The sequence below is a fragment of the Mauremys reevesii genome, linkage group 10 (assembly GCF_016161935.1).
Source record: "Mauremys reevesii isolate NIE-2019 linkage group 10, ASM1616193v1, whole genome shotgun sequence".
Lineage (NCBI taxonomy): Eukaryota > Metazoa > Chordata > Testudines > Geoemydidae > Mauremys > Mauremys reevesii.
Window position 1 is genome coordinate 85,212,970 of NC_052632.1, and position 21,202 is coordinate 85,234,171.

The following is a 21,202-nucleotide window of genomic DNA, read 5'->3' on the forward strand; positions in this document are numbered from 1 at the left end:
GTCTGGATGTGATAAATCGATCCGCTAATCAACGCCCATACACCACCTTGGCAGGAGGAGTAAGTGCAGTCGACGGGGGCGCTGTGGCAGTCGACTTGCCACCGTGAGGACAGCCAGGTAAGTAGAACTAAGATACTTCGACTCGCATAGCTGAAGTTGCGTATCTTAGTTTGAACCTCCCCGCTACTGTAGCCCAGGCCTTGGGCTTGGGCCCTGGGGCTGAAAAATCACAGTGGAGACACTCGGGCTGGAGTCTAAGCCCTGGGACCCTTCACTCTCTCACAGTCCCAGAGCTTGGGCTCCAGTCTGAGCCCAAATGTCTACACAACAATTTTTTTCAGCTCCAAGGTCTGATCCCTGTGAGCCCGAGTCAGCTGACCTGGGCCCGCCACAGGTTTCTTATCCCCTTGTAGACATACCCTAAGTGCCTTAAAAGAAAGTCTAGGGGTTTTGCAGATGCTTTCAACTACAAATTCATTCTTTTTTCCACCAATTCTGTCTACATATTTGACACTTATGCCTACGACTCCTGCTGCCTATTCGCTACCCTGGACTCTCTCCTCAAGCCTCTTCTGCAGCTACCCCCTCCTCTTTCAACCTAGATCTTGCTGGGGGGGTTTTCCCGAAGCAGAACATTGATATACCAGAGGCAGTGTTCCTCTTCTCCCCTTTCTTTCCAACCTTCACCTTCTCTTCCTTCACCCTTTCACTAATACAGAGACGTCCTTCCTAACCTCCTCTTCCATCCCATTTTTATGGTCCATTAATTTCGTGGTCTTCACCTCCAAGCTCCTGGAGTGTAGTGTCTACTTCAGTTACCTCTAACTCTCTCTGTTCCTTCACTGTCTCGCTTGGTGGCTCATCCTCTTTCAACCTCCTTTTCCAGTCTGTTCTTCAGGCCTCTATTCTTGGTCCCTGCCTCTACACTGTTCCTCCTGACTCCACCCCCAGTGACCTCATCAACTCATGGTTTTAATTACTATGTCTGTGCAGATGACTTCAAAATCACTCTGATCTCCTCCGCCCTCAGTTTATTTATGCATCCCTAACTGTCTCATCAATTCTGGATGTCCTGTCCCAAACTCAAATTGACTGTGGCACAAATGGAGTGTTTCTCTTAAACACTTGTTTTTTCCTCCCTTCTCTGTCACTGTTCATAATTTCATCATCCTCCCAGTTACCCAGATTTGTAACTTTAGTGTCATTATTCAACTTTTCTCTCTCCTACTCCCCAAACATTCAGTCTTAAATCCTACAGATTCTTCAGCTGCATCTCAAACATAATCCTTACACTATGCTCTATACATATTGCTAAAATGTCGATTCATGCCCTAGTCATCTGTTGCCTTGATTATTGTGGCCCCTTGGGGTCTTCCCTTACTCTCATATTTGGTTCCACATATCCTTCTATCAAGGTACCATTAAAAGCATCTTTCTTGTCCAAAGCTCTGACTACCTCTTTCTCTTATTAACACATACCCAAATACCTAACTTGCACTGGCTCTAAATCCTCTGTCTCAAGGCTTTGCATGTCTCTTCTATCTCCCAACTTCCCTGTTCATGCCTTACATTCTGCCAACTTTGCACAGCAGGACATGTCCTTGGTGGTCTCCTCCTATACGTGATTCTGTGCCTTTTCTTACACAGCCTCAAGACTTAAAATAACCTCACTGACTCAGTGCGTCATGCAGCCATACTCGACACCTTCAAATGCCTTCTCAAGATTGACTGCTTTTGGTTATTTTTGCAACCAAGGAGACAATCTGGTTGGGTAGAAAGTATATTGGAAATTAGGAATATATGAAAAACAGTGGTCCCAGGAAAAATCTCTGACCTGTAAGAAACTGTGACTTATAAATAAAAAAGTAAGAGGGGAGGAAAGATGACACCAGTATACACAGAGGCTGTGAGATAGATATATATGTGTGTGTGTGTGTGTGTGTGTGTGTGTGTGTGTGTGTGTGTGTGTGTGTGTGTATATGTGTGTATACACACCAGAAAGAGCAATGCATTTGCATCATGTAGGTATAAATAACCATGTACAAGGATGAGAGAGAAGCAACATACTTCTCTTTTTACATCAAGTGTCCTAAATCTGAATCTTGCTTGTGGAGCATGTTTTAGGCCAGGGGTCGGCAACCTTTCAGAAGTGGTGTGCCGAGTCTTCATTTATACACTCTAATTTAAGGTTTCACGTGCCAGTAACACATTTTAATGTTTTTAGAAGGTCTCTTTCTATAAGTTTATAATATATAACTAAACTATTGTTGTATGTAAAGTAAATAAGGTTTTAAAAAATGTTTAAGAAGCTTCATTTAAAATTAAATTAAAATGCAGAGGCCCTGGACAGGTGGCCAGGACCAGGGCAGTGAGAGTGCCACTGAAAATCAGCTCGTGTGCTGCCTTCGGCACGTGTGCCATAGGTTGCCTACCTGTTTTAGGCTCTTCTTAATTCTTTAATGCCAAAGTAACATTTTCCCATTCCAGTGTTCACTGTTGGTAATGAGGCCTCAGGTGAAAGTGAACTTCCAACTACAGTTCTTAAGGCACAAGTAGTTTTTCAAGTTAATAAAAATTAAATTTTACAGTTCTGTACCCTCAGCTCTTTCCTCCCTCCCCCCAAAAAGAAAAAAAGTGTACAATGTAAAAAAAAAAAATCCCACTGAAGTCTGAGGAATTTAAAACACATAAGTCAGAAAATTCAAGAAGTTCAAGACTTTCATAGTATTTATAATTCTGAATTATTTGAAAGTTGAACATGGGGGATGGGTGCCAGGAGTAGCCCCTGTTTTTTAATCCAGACACTGTTTCCCTCTCTGGCCATGGGCACGTAATTCAGTCTGGTTGCCTTTGTTTCCCTATGTATAAAATTTGAGTAATACTGACCTACCATGCAGGGTTTTTTGAGGATTAATTAGCATTTGTAAAGTACTTGGAAGAAGAAAAGGGCCATGGAGCATGTTTTCTGAATTAGTGATGAATACAACAATAAGGCGCTGAACAAATAACTAAACATGTTGTTACAACATAAGGGGCATATTCTCCCCTTTTTCCTCTGTGCAAGCATTTTACTGACATCCATGGGTGTTCCACTCTGCACTCTGGGGAGTATAATCATGACTGTACTCTGGCCAACAGACTAAAATTAAACAAAATTCAGCCCTCTCCTCTGAGTTTGATGCCACTGGCCTAACGAGTAATCAAAAATACTGTATATGTGCAATGTGGATGAGTTAAGGTTGCTATGAGAACTACTGCTACTTAAATTTTTTTACCCTGATGTTTAAATTTTCACCCCTGTTGCATTTCAGAGTGTTTTTTTTAATTTCACTTCCTAAATTTTTTTTTTATAAAGAAAAATATAAGAGAGCAGAAAAACAAAAGAATCACACTGGTGCGTGCTTCTTTGGGAGACATTCACCTGTCCTAGGGCACAGCCTGGGAACCCGCTCCTCAGCCATGTCTTGAAAAATTTCCCGTATGCTTTGGCACTGCACTTCAGAATGCTGTCCTGCTACCACACCAGGGAAGATTTTAAGAATTGTTGGGGTTACAGATGAACATGTAGAAAAAAGGCAGCAGGTCTTGGTGGTTTTTGTCCTGAACTTTTCCCTTTACATTTAATATGGCAGGAACACAATACCCCTATAGGTTCTGTCATCCTTCCAATCCCCATCCCAGATGCAACTGTCTGGAGGCTGGATTTCACTGTGGATTGTGAACCCCAGAGCAAGGGAAACTTCACTGAGCGAGCATTTTTCAAATATGAATAACTTTGGGCAGTCTTAGCTCAAGTTTATGCAGCCTTAAAGGTGATGTGCCCCAAACAACCATGTAAATCAGCTGTCTTGTGGAAGACTGAACCTGAGAATGGTGGAGGTGTTCAGATCTGGTTTTTAGCTCTCATTTGGAGCTCTTGGTCATGGAGAGCATTGTCTTTGGTCTTTCCTGTCCAATATGTCTTTCCAGCTGTGATTCAGTTGTGGAAGAACACTCTTGACTTCTCACTAGGGCAATGACATTGGCAAGTAATGTCTAAGTTCTGGGAGCCATATGTAGTAGTCAGAAACTCTGCTCTACCTGATTTTTTTATAGTATTGGGGAACTGTTGGCCAGTTGTCAGAGTGATGCTGTATGGCCAGTTTAAAACTTAAAACGTTGAAATTTAGCAAAGAACTGCTGCTCTAAGAACAAGCCTCAGGCCAAGTTTGAACTTTAAAAAATTAGTTGCTTTAGTTATTTTAACTGAATAACTGAGGGGCAGGATTGTATTTTTATTCTGGCTCAGATAACTCAAAACCAGATTGACTTTCATACAGTTTTCCACCTTTTGAGCATGAAAAGTTTTAGCCCCTAAAGGAAACTTCCTCAGAAGGTGATGATTGAACTCAGGGTTAGAACAGATTTTGTTTTGCAACTATCTTTTATTATTAGGTATTTATGAAAATTAAAGGTTGCATTTTTTAAATTTATATTTGTTTGCAGTAGTGCCCACTACATGCAAGGCTCTTTCCAACCACTTAAGAGGGTCCTTGGTCTGAGGAGCTCATAATCTAAGGATAAACAAATAGATAAAATTAAGAGGAATAACAGGTAATTAATATACAAGTCATCTTGATTCACTATAGATGGTACACAGAGTCTTTAATACAAAGCAGCAATAATTTTGGTAAATTTTAGGCAATATAATTTAGTGACTAAGAAAATAAAAAATAGTTAAAGCATAAACAGGTTTAATAATTCAGCAAAATCAGTTTTTACTGAAATATTCCCAACTTTTGTGGCATTTAAAAAATAGATATTAAAACTCAGGTAGATATCAGCACTGTTTGAAAAATCACATTTTTGTCTCTCTTCTCCCTTAATTTAAGCAAGATATAAAGAAGTCATGATGAATGTACAAAATAAAAATACAAAATTACAAAATAAAAGTCCATGAATCCAAAGTTTCTTGAGGTTGAAGATTAATTTTGGAAAACAGTGCCAAGTGCTTGACTCTGCTTGAAAGCCAACCATTTCAGCATTACCAGAAAATGTGATTGGTCTTTTCTGTTAGATCACAGGAAGAAGAAATCCTCAGAGCAAAATTTGTCAAATATGTAACATCTAACAATGGAATATGCAAAGTTTATTATTGTAAACCACATCATGAAAATCTCCCTGATCTTAGCCAATTTGCCCTCCAAATGTTGGTATTGCCGCCAGATCCTGTCCTTGTAGTATGTGGCGTCTCCAAATTTACCTATAAAGTGATATTGTCTGAATATGATAAACTCAGTGAAGTAGAGCCTTTCTGAACAAAGAATCCCGTAAAGAATATTAGACATCAGCTAACTCATAGTACACATGAAAATTTAATACATGGGTTTTAAATTAGTTTTTTTATTACATATATTGCTTTCTTTTAAAGTTCACCACCAAAACAAATACTGAAAAATTCCCAGATATTTTTTTAAAGAATAAACTTGCAAAGCTGTCTTCATATACTGTGCAGCGTTGTTTATAGGCATGTCGTTCCCAGTATATTTCAGACAGAAGATAGGTTAGTTAATATCTTTTATTGGACTAAATGGGACTAGGTCAGAGTTCATAAATGACTGTTAATGCACGTCAGCAGGGTACACATGAACAGTCCGTGGCAGGCTAGTGCAGGGTAAATTCATACCCCAGCTTGCCGCAAACTAATGTTTCTGTAGACAAGACCTTTACCAACTTTTATATTGGTAAAAAATTTTTGTATCCCATCTGTAAAACCAGGTTCCCTTAATATGATGTAAAAATGATGAAAGAGAGATTCAAATGAATAAATAATTTTTAGATGTTGCTAGAATTCTTTTTCTGTATGTGGTTTTAAGATGCACCATAATCTATCAGTGCTAGAGGCAAGTCCATTACACCATCAGTAAAAGATTCAGTTCCTTTGGAGTGGTATAAAGTACCTGTTTCTAACTCTTAGGGTCAGGGTCATCTGCCCTTAAAGGTGTTACTAGTCCAGGCATGAATTACCGTCCTAGTCCTTGGGCTAATTTAATTTTGTTTTTTGCTTTTGTTTTTTTAATATGGAGGAAAGGAAGTTGAAAGGTCGTATTATTTCTGAGTTAAAGGCATTTGTTTGAAGCTGCTCAGAAGTTTGAAATATTAAGTCACAACAAAGTGAGCCGAGTTCATCCGAGGCAGCCAGGGATGCGTTATCAATGCAGTTTAACACATAGAGACTACTGCCACCACATGGGTAGCAAATTTAGTTACATGTAACTTATTGTATCTGGAAAATTCTTACTTTGATTTTTGCAGGCTTATGTTGTGGACCTTCAAGCGTTCATAGGTTAACAAAACTGCACAACACATAAATAACCCATCTAATGTTTTATTTGAGTATCTTCAAAGGATAAAACAATTGCTTTGCTACTAGCATCTGTCTCAAAAAGGTGTGCAATGAGAGTAGCCAGGAAAATGTATTGATTTAGGAGGGGGTTTGTTCCTCCAAAATTGCAGACAAATTTCATAGAAGGGACCATTAAGGTCAGAAGGGACCATTATGATCGTAGAGTCTGACCTGCACAACACAGGCCACAGAATCTCACCCACCCACTCCTGTAACAAACCCCTAACCTATTTAAATACAAGTCTATGATGTTGGTGCTACTATTTCTAGTTTAGTTCACTATTCCCTCATTCTTTAAGTAGAAATCCAGCTGTAAGTAAAAACATAGAAAAGGCTGGTTTTTATTTTACTTTATTCTATTTTTTAACCAGGAAACTACACCTTGCCTGTCCATGTTTTCTTCTACTGTCACTTTACAATTCATGACAATAAAGCTTGTACAAAAAATCCTCAAAACATCTAATCTGTGTATATATATATGTGTGTGTGTAGAAGATACTATAAACATATCGACAAATTAATTTTCCTAATCATTGATTTTTGTTGTAAATTTTAGAGCATATGGAAAATTTGCTATGTTTACTTTAAATATGACAAAATGTCATGCTAGAGGGGTTTATGGATCTTTACATGCACCTAAGAACCCTGCTCCAAAGATGATATAATCTAAACTATACTGTGATGCAGAGTAATTGGCAATTAGCAAATAAGAAGAAATTTCTGAGGAAAAACAAGATGTTGATAGCAAGCTAGGAACTATTTCCCTTGTTTGTTAGGTTGTGTGTGGGGAGGGGGGACAAATAAGTATGTCCTAAGATGTCTAGTCCTTTTACCAGAGCAATGAACTTGAGGGCATGGGTCGGAGTAGGCTAGCTCAGCAGAAGAAATGATGAAGCCACTAGAGGATAGCTGTGTCACCCTGGTGTTAGAGGGAATGGAGAAGAAAGCCCAACTGTTGCTCTTTCTACAGCAAATATGAAAGCATACTGGGAAAGGAAAGAAGTCTTGGGCCCTTTAAAATACAGACTTTTCTCTCTCTCTCTCTCTCAGAGCTGTTGAAAGAAAGGCAGCACAGGGGAAGGATTTGATTATGTGCCTGAGAAATACACACACCCATATTGTGCTGGTCAGATCACTGAACAAACACAAATTGAGGGAAATGGCCTATCCCATAGAACTTGCAACCTAAAAGACAAAATGTTATAAGTGGGTGAAATATTTTTGTTTTTCCTATCAATTGGCTTGTTACAACTTTTCATCTGCCTAACCATTATAGCTATTATCAGATGGTGGTTTTCTGTAAACATTTTGGCAGAGGTTAGCTTAAGGAAAGGAACTGAAGGAGGCAAAGGGTGATGGCTTTGCAGATTTTGATGGGAAGTGTTCCCCAGGCAAATGGACAGCCTGAGAGAGAGCACACAGGGGTTTGTGGGAAAATCAGATCAGAAGATCATCAAGATTGGTGGTGCAAAGGTGCATGTCAGCATTATGTTAGGATGGTTATGCAGGGTGGAACTAACTTGTGAAAGGCTTTGAAGAGAAGGACAGGAAGGAAGCTAATGATATAGAAAGGGGAGCTAATGGAGGGGCTTTGAGCAGGAGGTTGGACTACATGACCTCCTGAGGTCTCTTCCAACCTTAATATTCTGTGATTCTATGACTTGAATGGTCATGTAGACCACATAATGGCCAAAATGATGGTTTTCAGAAGTAGCATACTGAGTGGATTTAGAGAGGTGAGGTTCTAAGTGCCAAAGCCAGAGAAGAGGAAATTACAGTAAACAGAATGTGAGATGATCTTGGATGAAATTTTGGCAGTGAGAGCAGAGAGGAAATGTTTGTTCTTGAAGATGTTGTGAAAGGAGAAGTGGCAAGATTTAAACACTGCCTATATTTGTGGAGCAAAAGAGAGGAGCGGAGATCACGGGTCTGGATGATTAGCAAGGTGAGGGTGCTGTCCGCTGTGACTGAGAAAGAGGATAAGAAGGGAGGACTTGAGGAGAAATATCAAGAGCTTAGTTTTGACCATTTTGACATTCAGGTGGGGATTGGACAAAGATGTCTGAAAGACATGCTGACATAGTGGCTTGAACAAAGGGAGGCAGGTCCCAAGTAGAGAGGCAAAAATGTGATCATCAGTACAAAGACAGTAGTTGAAGCTGTGTTTGCAGTTAATGTCTCATAGGTATAGGGAGGAGAAACAGAGAAATCTGTTGCATTTCTGGTTTTATTCTATCACTGTTGAGTTTGGTAGAAGTTTCCTGACTTTCTGCTGTAGTCATACCAGATAGATAACATAGAGCTACTTCTACATGCATGGTAGGAAGGAAGACAGGAGACTAGAAAACAAACAGAAGAAAATGCTGCCCATAGTAGTGGTGTTTGGTAAGAAGCAGATTTAGGTTTTTGTTCTTGATTTTACTGATCCTTTAAAAATATTCTATAATTATATACTATTTATGTAACTATGGATAGGTGTGAGAGCACATAGTATAGTATTAAGCAGGTAGTGTGAGAACAGTGGTGGGTGAAGAATAACTAAACAAAATGAGTAACTTTGGAGGAGAGCATGTAATAAGTGAGAGACTGTTGTAGGTGCAAGGGGTACTTTTAAAATAGGATTTAGTGTTATATTTGGGAGAAAGAAATAAAGATAATTCAGAAGTGAGATGAACCAAGTTAAATGTCAGGTGTAAGAGGGAGAACAAAAGCCAAGGGGAGCAGAGATAGGAGTGGAGTTGTATGAAGTCCTGCAGGAAAAAAAACATAATTTTACTCAGGTAACTGATTATGCAAGACTGTTCAAACACTAATTCATTCTAAGAACATTATAGTATCACACTAACAGTGCAGCAACTGTTCTGGAGGTGGTAGTTCTCTTCTAAACTCCTATTTTCAGTCATTTGAAACTGTGTCCAAAAACATCTATTTTGGGTGAAACTTCTTTTGGTTGTGGGTTATTTTATGTGGAAAGTTTGAAGAAAATGTATTACTTTGTTTTATGAGTTACTAGAATATGACAAGATGTCCTCTAGCCATCAAGAATTTTATGCTTTTTGGTGCACAAATACATACGGTTAAAAAATCTTTTGATTTAAATCTTCAGACTTGACTTTGTGTATGGTGGAATGACAGTTGTGTGCTTTGATCCTGTTTGAAGGAATTTTGATTTTGCAATTACAAACTTTTGAACATTTTTCAGATCTGTTGGCCATGGGCAGCACACCTTTTTACTTTGTGATTTAAAATGAAGTCCTCCCCAGAAAAGTGACTTTTCGTTAAAGAAAAAAGCCTCTAAGGGTGTTCTGTTTATTTCAGTTATGCTTCATATCTATTTTGCTCAGTTTACAAGTAAAAAAGATGGATTTTCTCACTTCCTATTCTCCCACTCAGTCTGGATCTGAAACTCATGTGGATTTCTTTCCGGCTCATGTATCATTATTAATAATAGAGATTCTGAATTCTGCTCCCACTTTATGACTGTGCACCCTTCTTTTTGGATGCACAGGTATAATAATGGGCAGTTTTTGTACCTACAATGAGAAGTTGATGAAGAAGAGGAGAGAAAAGAATCCATCTCCTTCTCCTCTTTGTGTTGACTCTGCAGAACTTGCAGGAGTAAAAAATAGAAAACATTAAAATCATCAGGTATAATGCTCACTACAACCAGGGAGCACATCAGTTCAGTAAAAAGATGGGATTTTTAAGTGGTCACTTTTCAAAGCAGAGCCATACTCCAAAGTATCATGCTCTGAATATTTATAGGTGTAGGTGTGTGTGCCACCATTCATACGGGAGGAAGCATTATGATGATCTGATCTGTGTAACACGGGCCATAGAATTTCATCCAGTAATTCCCACATTAATCCCTTAACTTCTAGTTGAACTACAGCATATCTTTTAGAAAGAAATCCAGCCTTGATTTAAAGAATTCAAGTTATGCAGAATCCATGACACCCTAGGTAAATTGGTCAATGCTTAATTAACCTCAGTTAAAAATGGGTGCTTTATTGGCAACCTGAATTTGTCTAGCTTCAGCTTCTAGCCATTGTCTCGTTATACCTTTGTCTGCTTGATAAAACATCCCTCTATCAGAATTTCCCCCTCCCCCATATATAGGTACTTGTAGATTATAATTAAGGCTGTGTTAGTCACAGGTATTTTTAGTAGAAGTCATGGACAGGACACGGGCAGTAAACAAAAATTCACGGCCTGTGACCTGTCCATGACTTTTACTATATACCCCTGACTAAAACTTGGGGGGAGAAGGGTGGCCTGGGGGGCACCGCAGGTGCTCGGAAGGGGGGGTGCGCCGCGGGTGCTGGGTGGGGGCAGGCAGGAGCAGGTTCCCTACCTGGCTCCTGGGAAGTGGCGACCTCCAGCTCCTAGCTCTATGTGCTGTCTCCACTCTGCCCCAGCCCTGGTTCTGCAGCTCCCATTGGCAGGGAACTGTGGCCAATAGGAGCTGCGGGGGCAGTGCCTACGGGCAGAGGCAGCAGTTGGAGCTAGGAGCTGAGGGAGGGGAGTTCCTGTCGCCCTTTTGGGGAGCCCCCCCAGGTAAGCACCGCCCTGCACCCCAATCCCCAGCCCTGAGCCCCCACCCAACCAAACTCTTGCCACGGGTGGGCCTGAGACTGCCCCAGCAGCAGCGTGTGCGACTGGCCCAGGGGCTGCCCGAGCTGCTCAGGAGGCTCCTGGGCCAGTCACATGGACCTCTGCAAAAGTTACGGAAAGTCACAGAATCCGTGACTTCTGTGATTTCTGTGACAAACACAGAGCCTTAATTATAATCAAGTTACCCTCAGTTGTTTTTACAGTCTTTTAAGGTTGGACTGAATACTGAACCACACATTTATAAACTACAGAACTACTTGAGAACAGCCCACTTCTTGTCCTGAGACAGTCATACTTAATTTTTCCAATTTCTCACTGTTATATAAAAATGTTAACATGTTAAAGCTCAAGGATGTAACAAATGTAAATAATACTGTCTTTGTACAAGGGCAGTCTCAGTAAAGAAACTTTTCGGAGTTAAAAGAAGTGGCATCTGAAGGAATAATGGTTGGGTGCTGTAACATTAACATCGTGGCCAGATCATGACATCCTTACTCATTGATTTCAATAGGAATTCTGCCTGAATAAACCTTGAGTAAGGATTTCATGATTTTGCCTGTGGTGATTGAAGATGGTGGTGGTGGTGGTGGTTCAAAGTTTATATAGCACCATATGTTCACATGGAGCTTTACAAAGAAGTTAAAAACAAAAAAAACCCACCTTGGGACTAATGAGGCCAGACTCCTCTTGTGGCTCTTTGGCTCCTTAGTTCCCCCTTAGGCACATGGGCATTAGAGATATCATAGAGCTGAGTTGCCAGAGCTTCCTTTGCTGGTGTGTGCTCTAAAATGTCAGTGAAAAGGTGGGCTCACAGCTGGGAAGGGGCAGAGGGGCAGCAAAAAAATTATTGCAGTCGCAAAGCTACATTAGCTTTTGAGCAGATTAATGACAAGGCTGAGGTGTGGTCATCCTTACCCCCTATTCTTACTCTGTGCATGGATTCCTAGATCCTGTGGAGATTCTGTGCAGGGTCAGAGGTGGGTGGGGGAACAGGGCAGCGCCAGATATAGCATTCTCCCACCTTCTCTGACACAGAAAGGTGAAGGTCTGTACGTGGAGTCTTTCCATGTTTTTTACATCGTTTCATCCCTTGGTATCACTTTCATCTTCACTTATGTTCGCAGCTCCCTCTCAAGTTAGTACTTGCAGTAGATTTCATCAACATGCTCTTTATTCACCATCTTTCTGGTCCTTACTTAAGATGTCTAATAAGGCTGGTGCTTATGGCAGTTCTCCCAGTCATGCCTGGTACATTGCTGCCCCTTAGCTTGTGATATATCACTGTTTATTTTTACCATTTGTTTGCAATTCTTCAGCCATTTTTCAGTCCACATTAAATTTTGTTATCCCTCAATTTTAATTAATTTTTCAAATAAGATACTCTGTCAAAAGCTACGTCTACCATTTTTCTTTTCACTAGCTTTTGTAAATCTATCCCACAAAAAGCTGTCATGTATGTTTGGCATGATTTGTTGTTTATAAGGGAGTACACACAAGAATAGTTATTAAATAGTACATAAAACCAATGCATCTTTCATGTCTGGATAACTTTACCATAATCACTTTCATGTCTATTGCATAGACTTTATTAAATATTTATCTTAATCTCAGGGGCGGCTCTACGAATTCCGCCGCCCCGTGCCTACGGTGGAGCTTCCGCAGGCATGCCTGCGGGAGGTCCACACGAGCCGTGGGACCAGCACACACGCCGCAGTCATGCCGCCCTCCCGTTAAAATGCCGCCCCACGCGCGCGCTTGGCGTCTGGAGCCGGCCCTGCTTAATCTTTTAAAAATATTACAAAGGAGAAGAGCATTTCCCCGCTCCAGTGTGTAGCGTGTTTTACCTAAACCAGGGGTCTTAAAGTCCCAGCACGCAGGCCATCTGCGGCCGGAGAACCTCCCCACTGTGGCTCGCAGAGGAGAGACACTCCCGGCACTCTCAACTACAGGCGCCACCCCCCGCAGCTTCCATTGGCTGGGGGAGAGGGACAGACATACCATCACTAGTTGCTGGGCAGAGTCAACCATGGAGGCAGCATCATTAGTTGCTGGGCAGAATCAGCCATAGAAGCATCCTCACTTTTTTCCCATGATGAATACAAGTCAAAATACCGAACACAACTGTCTGATGCACACCTTGCTGCAATCCCGAAGGTTTCAACTGCTCAGTCACTGAGGCCAAACATTAACACAGTGACAGAACTGAAGCATTGCCAGGTGGCTGGCCAACACTAAAAACTCTCTGGGAGGCGAAGAATTGTGTAAAGTTGTATGACAGTTTTATTATTTCTAAGAAATTTGAAATAAAAAATACAATATAAATTTTTTCTGAACACCATCTTCAGTGACATTATTGGCTCACTGGGAGGATTTGAGGACTGGCACTGGCTGTAAGGTAAATTGAGTTTGAGACCCCGACCTAAACCTTCATGCTAATTTGTTAGTGCATGTGTATAAAAAGTAATGTCCATTGGCCAAAATAAAATAGAATTGGATTCACGCTATGTTTTTGCCTTTACTTTGTTATAGAAGTAATGTTGTTGGCAAAATAGTCAGTCATTTTCTTGAGAGTCCATGTGTTTTGGTAAGATTAAAAATATAGCATTGCTACAGTTATGGTTGAGGGTACACTTTTATGTGAATCCCTTGTTTTAAGGAGTTTTTAACTTTCTAGAAAAACTACCATTAGGAATGAAATATCTTGTACTTGTTCTTATGCTAATAGTAAAATTTTTGTGACAGTTTATTTAAATTTCATGAGGTTGTTTTCCAAGTTTCCTGAATATTGAAAATAGCCATTCGTTAATTTGACAAATTACATATCCTTTTTTTGCAGTGAGCTACTTCAAGCAATGTCATTTTAAGAATTCAGACTTGGCATATGTCTTCCTCAACAAGGAATGTTTACTATGTGATGCTTGTGTTTTTTTTTTTTTTAGAGTAGATGGGAAAATAGTTGTAAAGGAGTAGACATCTTTATATTGCAAGAGGATAATGTCCTTTTTTTTGTAAACAAGTATGCACTGAGTGCAATTATCCCTCTGAGAGTGTTTCTATACATATTGAAATAACAACATAGGACCAAATTCAACCCTAGTGTAAGCAAACACAATTCTGTTGAAGTCAGTAGAGTCTCGGTAGGATTGAGTTTGCTCCTACAATATGAGTTTTGAATTACTGTTTGAAGAAATACAGTTAGAGTTATGATAGTAGTTGTAACATTGACTTCAGTGGGAGTTGTATCTGCATATGACAGGGCTGAAATTGGTTCATAGTCTCACCTGTTCATTTTCCAGATAGAGAAATGTCTGGGCTGAATTTTTCACCAAAAAAAGGCAGAATTGTAGGGCCAGATCTTCAGCCAGATCATTGATTTTAATTGAGTCTTTGATTTTCACTAGTGGAGGCTTTGGTCTATATCAGGGGTGGACAGCCTAGGCCTGCAGGCTACTTCCAGCCCATCAGACCTTTTAATATGGCCCTTGAGCTCCCGCTGGGGAGCAGGGTCGGGGGCTTGCCCCTCTCCGCCCACCTGGTGCTCCCCAGCCACCGACTCACAACTCCTTGATGAGCACCATCTTCCTGCACGCAGAGCCATACTGTGCAGATGCGACCAGCACCGCTTACCCAGACTTCATCCCGCTGTTTCTGGGATTGGAACCCTGCCCCTACATGCCTCCTCGCACCAGCCTCCACACAAACTAGCCAATGATCAAGGCCAGCAGCATCACAGGATACCACCCTCCAGACTCTCGAAACTGCCCAGGGACCTCACTCGTCCCAGCTAGGGGGCGTGGTACAGCCGCCTTAGTGTCACTGCCGGCAGGGCCTCTAGGAGTCCCCAGTACCGTCCCTGTAGAGCACCCCCCTGCGACACACCCCATGAGTCCCCCTCCTCCCACTTCAGTAACATCCCTTATAGAGTCCCTCCCCTGCCTGGGTAACATCCCTCATAGAGCCCCCCTTTGAATACCTCTGAATTGTTAATTTTATGAGCATTCATGGCCCACCATACAATTTCCATACCCAGATGTGGCCCTCAGACCAAAATGTTTGCCCACCCCTGGTCTATATGAATGTAAGAACTGCCATATTGGGTCAGACTTGGGGGTAGTACACAGAATAGGACAATTTTGGAGAGTTCCAATCCTATCTTCACCTCCAGCTTCTGGCAGTCAGAGGTTTAGCGTCACCCCAAGCATGGGATTATATTCCTGACCATCTTGGTTGATAGCTATTGATGAACCTAGCCTGCATGAACTTGTCTAGTTCTTTATTCACCTCAGTTATACTTTGGCCATCACACCATTCTGTGGCAATGAGTTCCACAGGTTAATTGTGCATTGTGTGAATGTTTGCCTTTGGAACCATTACTGTGAATTTTCCAACTTTGAAAAATAATGTTGCATTAACATAGGTTTTGCCATTTAAACATGCATATGCATATGTGTATGTATTTGTATAAGTAGGTGTATGGTTATTTAAATAACCATTTAAAAATGGAGTAGAGTAGAGCATATTGGACAGATCCTATTTTCTCTTTCCTACAGATTTCCTGTGCCTCAAGTCCAACAGTAATGTCAAGCTCTGGTAGCTGTAGCTCATTATCGCCTATTGGACCCCTTTGTAGGCAAAGATCATTAGCAAATGGTGCCTTGTGTTCCGAGTGTAGCCCATCAGGTGTTTCTTCACCAAATTCTAGCTACCCAAAAGCACCAGGTTTTGAACGAGAGGATCAGGTATGTAAATACTAGAAGTACAAATAAAATCTTGAGATAGATAAAATTAGAGCCTACAGAAAACCTTTCTTTTATATCCCTCAACTCTCTAAAATGCATTTTGGTTTCTTAACACCCCCTTCCTCCCCCCCAGGCACTTTGAGATGGCATTTTTGCTAATACATGCTTTAGATCTTAGCAGCTTGTTGTGTAAAAGTGTTAAAATGTTTACAGAGCACAATTCCAAATGTAAGAGCGGAAAATTTTTCCAACCCCATTTTGTCTTTAAAACAGACCTAAATATATTCTTCAAATATATTCAGTTTAAGTTGTTTTTGTTTTTTTAATTTATTCTAGATTTTAGAATTTTTGGAATTTTTTGGAATTTTTCCATTTACGAAGTCCTCAGTTTGGTTAAAAAGTTAACATGCAAATGTGTTAGATGAAGTTAAAGCACATGTTTTATGTAGATGTTTATCATGAACTCAATGTAGTATCGGCAAAGAGTTCTGTGGCACCTTATAGACTAACAACCATATTGGACCATGAGCTTTCATGGGTGAATACCCACATCGTCGGATGCAATGTAGTATCTGATTTATTACACCATAAGATTATGCACAAGTTGCCTTATAGGTTTTAAAGCAATCAGTTTGGGTTTTTTACTTAATTGAGAACTTCCTACCAAGGACTCATTTTTGCTACAAAATATTACTCATTAGAGGCTTGATCCTGCTCCCGTTAAAATCAATGGAAAGACACCCATTGACTTCAGTAGAAATTAGATCTGCTCTACTGTAAATAGTCATAGTGTTCAAAGTAGGGTGACCAAATGAGAGGAAGAAAATATCGGGACACATGGGGATGGGGGGGTGGGGAAGGAAAAAAAAGCAGAGTGCTGCTGGCGGAGCGAAATATTGGGACAAATTGCGTCTCGACCAGTCTTTGGGGGACAAACATCTAAATATCAGGATGGTCCCAATTTTATCGGGATGTCTGGTCACCCTAGTTCAAGGCCAGAAGGGATCACCAGATCATCCAGTCTGACCTCCACCAACACCACCCAGCACCCAGAAGCTAAACCCAACAATCAAAATTATATCAAACTATTATACCCCTCAGGAGACTAAATTATTATGTGCCACAGGAGGGAATAGGAGGGACTGAGGAGCACCAGTGCTCGAGGTTCCCACAACGGTAGGGAAAAGATTGAGATATACCCAGATAATCCTAGCAAGTGATCTGTACCCACACGCTGCAGAGGAAGGCGAAAATCCCCCATGGTCACTGCCAGTTTAACATGGGGGGAGATTCCTTCCCAACCCCACATATAGTGATCAGTTAGACCCTGAGATGAGAGCAAGAACCAGCCAGCCAGCCAAGCACCTGGGAGAGAGAATGTTTGGTGTTGCCTCAGGGCCCCAGCCCTCCCTGTCTGATGTCCCCGTCTTCAACCATAGCCATCCCTGATGCTCCAACTGAAGGAGGTTTTTTTTAAAAATGTGAGGGGAAGAAGGGGAGCAGAAATCCTTTCCTGACTCTGCCAGGTGGTTGGCTGAAATCCTGAACCATGAGCTTTTTAGGAACATAAGACATAAACTGGAAGTGAGCCCCAGTGCTGTTGAGTACTGCCCCCTACCAACACATTCTACCATCAAAGTACACATTGTTGCTTAGTGCATAACCTTGACTTAAGTGATTTGCAATGTAAATGTCCAGCAGGCCAACTTATTTATAATGAATAAAGTTTTATTTAGCAAAAAGATGCTTTGATTCTTACATGAAGCATTGTCAGGAATGGAACAGGTTAACAGTGGAAAAACTCATAACAAAGGAAATGTCATTGTTGACAGAAGGTTATCTAGCTGTATTGCTGTCATTTATCAAATACACATACGAAACCTACTCTCCAGCAACCAAACTCACTTGATTATGTTAAGCTTGTTCAGATATGTGATGTCTACCATGGGTTTCTGCATAGTCTTTGTTACTTTGAAAAAACCAAACAGGGTTAGCATTCCTTTTCCTTTCCCTCAACACCTCTTGACGTTCAACCCTAGATCAGCTCTGTCATTCACCAAAAAAGCCACTTGCTCAACTTTGTGTTTACTAAACAATGCTCCATCAGTTCTGTTGATTTCTGAGTTTCCTCTGATTACCACCTCATCTCCTACATCAGCCATCTATCTCTATCCTCCATTGCTCTGCTTGGCCATTCTGTCACTTTCAATACATTAGAATTTACAGAATGGGGGTCTCAATCCTGGGAAGCGGTGACTCTGAAAAAGATGTGGGGGTATTGATGGATAATCAGCTGAATGTGAGCTCTAAATATGACACTGTGGCCAAAGGAGCTAATGCAGTCCTGGGATGCATAAACAGGGGTATCTCGAATAGGAATAGGAAGGTTATTTTACCTCTGTATTTGACACTGGTGAGACCGCTGCTGGAATACAGTGTCCCATTCTGGTGCTCACAATTCAAGAAGGATGCTATAAATTAGAGAAGATTCAGAGAAAGAGCCATGAGAATGATAAAGCATTATAAAACATATTTTACATTGATAGACTCAAAGAGTTCAATCTGTTTAGCTTAACAAAGAGAAGGTTAAGGGGCGACTTGGTTACAATCTGTAAATATCTACCTAGGGTGCAAATATTTAACAATAGTCTCTTCAATCTAGCAGTGAAAGATATAACGCAATTTAATGACTGGAAGTTGAAGCTATACAAATTCAGACAGGAAGTAAGGTATACATTGTTAAATCTGAGAGTAATTAAACACTGGAACAGTTTACCAAGGGTGGTTGTGGATTCTCCATCACTGACCATTTTTAATTCAATATTGGATGTTTTTCTAAAAGTGATGCTCTAGGAATTATTTTGGGGAAATTATAGCCTGTGTTACACAGGAGGTCATACTAGATGACCACAGTGGTTCCTTCTGGCCTTGGAATCTACAACTTTGCCCTTGCTTGTTCAATTCCTCCCCATTCTTCCACTGACTTTAATCCTTTTGCCTCTCTCCCCCACAACAGAGTCTATCCCTCTAGCCTCAGCCTGCCCAAGTCTCCAGTTTCTTAATACCTGCTGCTGGCCTGCTTAACTCCTCTGGAAGAAGCCCATGACAACATGGACTTCTGTGTAGCTATGGAATTTCTTTGATGTTGTTTTTGCTTCCCACAAAGACAACTTAACTTGCAAAATCAGCTTTGTTTGTTACACTTTGCTTAGATTGTGATAGTGATATTAATAGGTTCTTTATGACAATGTTAATAAGATTGTGATGGCACAATTAAATAGGCTGCAGCCAAAATGTTTTCAGCTCACAAAGCTGTTGTTTTGTTAAATGGGTTTCCTTAACCAAACACAGATCGATAAACACATAAGAAAAAGGAGAGAGAAGGAGAGGTGGTCATCTGTGGATGGGGGATGGCAGAGTTATTGAATCAGGCCAAAGCTGATACCCATTCTTAGCCAGGCAGAAACACTCTTGTCCATTGGTATTCAGTCAAGCTGGAGGCCAGAAAGCTGGCGGTAGAATCAGTTTGACAGATGAAATTTCACATGTTCTCTCCCAGTGTTAGGAACAGCTAAGGCAGGGACCATATCCAAGACAGCTAGCGCTTAACTCTCTATAGGATTGAAATGGCAGAGTTGTGATCAGATTGTTCCAGATAGTAGGACATAGCTGTTGCCGGCCCTGCACTAAGTATTTATAGTAACATCCATTCATTAAGCTGATATTTGACCGAGGTTTTTCTTTTTTCCAGATGAAACAGAAAAGCCTGCCAGCCGACAATTATCAGAAAATAAGTGAACAAGACAATAAGCAGGTATGGTCAGTGAAAGAGCATTATATATGTGTCCTTTTTTGTTACTTACCTACCTAGCACCAAAGATGTGTCTGGAATTAGTACAGTCTAAAAAGAGTACAATAGACGCAGGACACTGTGGGGAGTGTTGGAGGAGGGGGAGGAAAACTGAGGCAATGTGATCAAGAATATGTGTCTGGAAGGCTACACAGGTTTTGGTTTGGTTGTTTGTCTTTTAAACTGATGGGACTGTGTAATTTTATGAGACTTCTTGAGGAAGTGGGATTTGAGAGGGGGAGACATGGAATGAATGAGAAGAAGGAGAAAACCCATTATTTGTTTTGGGATATGATCTAGAGCCAGTGAAGGGATTTTTAGAGGGTTATGTGGTCATTGCTTGCGTAAGGTAGAGGATTTTCACAGTAGAGTTTTGGATGAATTGAAGTTTGGAATGGATAAGTAGTCTTGGCAAGAAGACAGGATCTGGGCAAGAGCCCTGGTGATAAAGGAGAGGAGTGGACAGATTTTGGAGTTATTGTGGAGCTAAAACCAGCTGGAATTACAGATAGTACTGCATCTATATGAGAGTTGAAAATTCAGCCAGCTTTCACACCTGTGGCACTAGAAGGCTGATGGAATCTTCGACAGTCATGGAGATAGGAGAGTGTGGAGGGAGGATTCAGAAGGGAAGAGGAGGTGGTTACTTCTGAACAATCTGAATTTCTGCTAGCAGTGGGGGCATCCAGGTGGAGATGTGAGACCATATCAAGGGGAGAGCTCAGGTGGAAAAATTGATAAGGGTCCTAAGAACAGAAAAAAATGACAAAGGTCTGGAGAACAGCAGCTGAGAGAAGGAGGGGCCACTTAAACAGACACTGAAGGAGGGGTCATGAAGTGGTAGAAGAATCAGAAAGTCTAAAGACAAGGCAGGAGAAGGGAGTCATTAATTATGTCAATGGCCATGTAAAGGTCGAGAAGGATGAGAATGGAAAAGAAGCTTTGAGGACTGCACCTGGTGACCTTGGCAAAAGTGTTTAAATGAGGGGGAGAGGGAGCCACATTGTATAGGATCAAGACGAGAGAGTGGATAGATCTTTAAGCTTTAAGAGAAGACAACGCACTCGAGATTGGAGAGAAAGGGAAGGCGATGAGGTTGGTAGTTGGAGAGGCAGGTGGGGTCAAAGCTGGAGGCTGGAGGGAACAATGTTTGCTTAAATGTAGTTGGGGGATTAGGGAGTAGATAAGGAAACTGGATGGGATGGCAACAAGAAAGAAGATTGAGCTGGAGACTAGAAGAGGATAACACTTCAAACTCAGAGAAACTCTGGAAACTAAGGCAAGACCATTCTAGTTTTCTCTACGCATTAATGTGTGAGACCCTAGGCAGCAAAGGAGTGGAGAGAATGTGAGGAAGGGGCTGTGAGGAAAGGGAGAAGTGCCTATGATTGTAAGAGTGAGGACTTCACAAGGGAGGAAGAAGTAAATTTTCTTGACAAGGAATATAGCTGTGCTGATTGAGGAGAGGAACAAACCTGCATTGTCTCTGGATTTTCTCCAGAGATATCCAGCAGTGTGGGAGTGGAGAAATCAGTTTGGAAGAGTGAACTAAGGTTGCAGGTCAGAAAGGGGGCCAGAAGAGTCAGTTGTGAATGAAAGTATACAGTTGTTGGT

The 21,202-nt window shown here is 41.1% G+C and overlaps 1 protein-coding gene across 7 annotated transcripts in view; it reads left to right on the forward strand.

Moving 5' to 3' along the window:
• UNKL (unk like zinc finger) overlaps positions 1 to 21,202 on the forward strand; it is a 137,547-nt gene that overhangs the window by 58,583 nt on the left and 57,762 nt on the right. For 5 of the 7 annotated variants that reach the window (XM_039492384.1, XM_039492383.1, XM_039492386.1 and 2 more), the window contains 2 exons: positions 15,550 to 15,738; positions 19,490 to 19,552. In XM_039492384.1, coding sequence (XP_039348318.1) covers positions 15,550 to 15,738; positions 19,490 to 19,552 — 252 coding nt within the window. The remainder of the gene's footprint in view (positions 1 to 15,549; positions 15,739 to 19,489; positions 19,553 to 21,202) is intronic. The other 2 variants (XM_039492390.1, XM_039492387.1) reach the window with 1 other exon arrangement.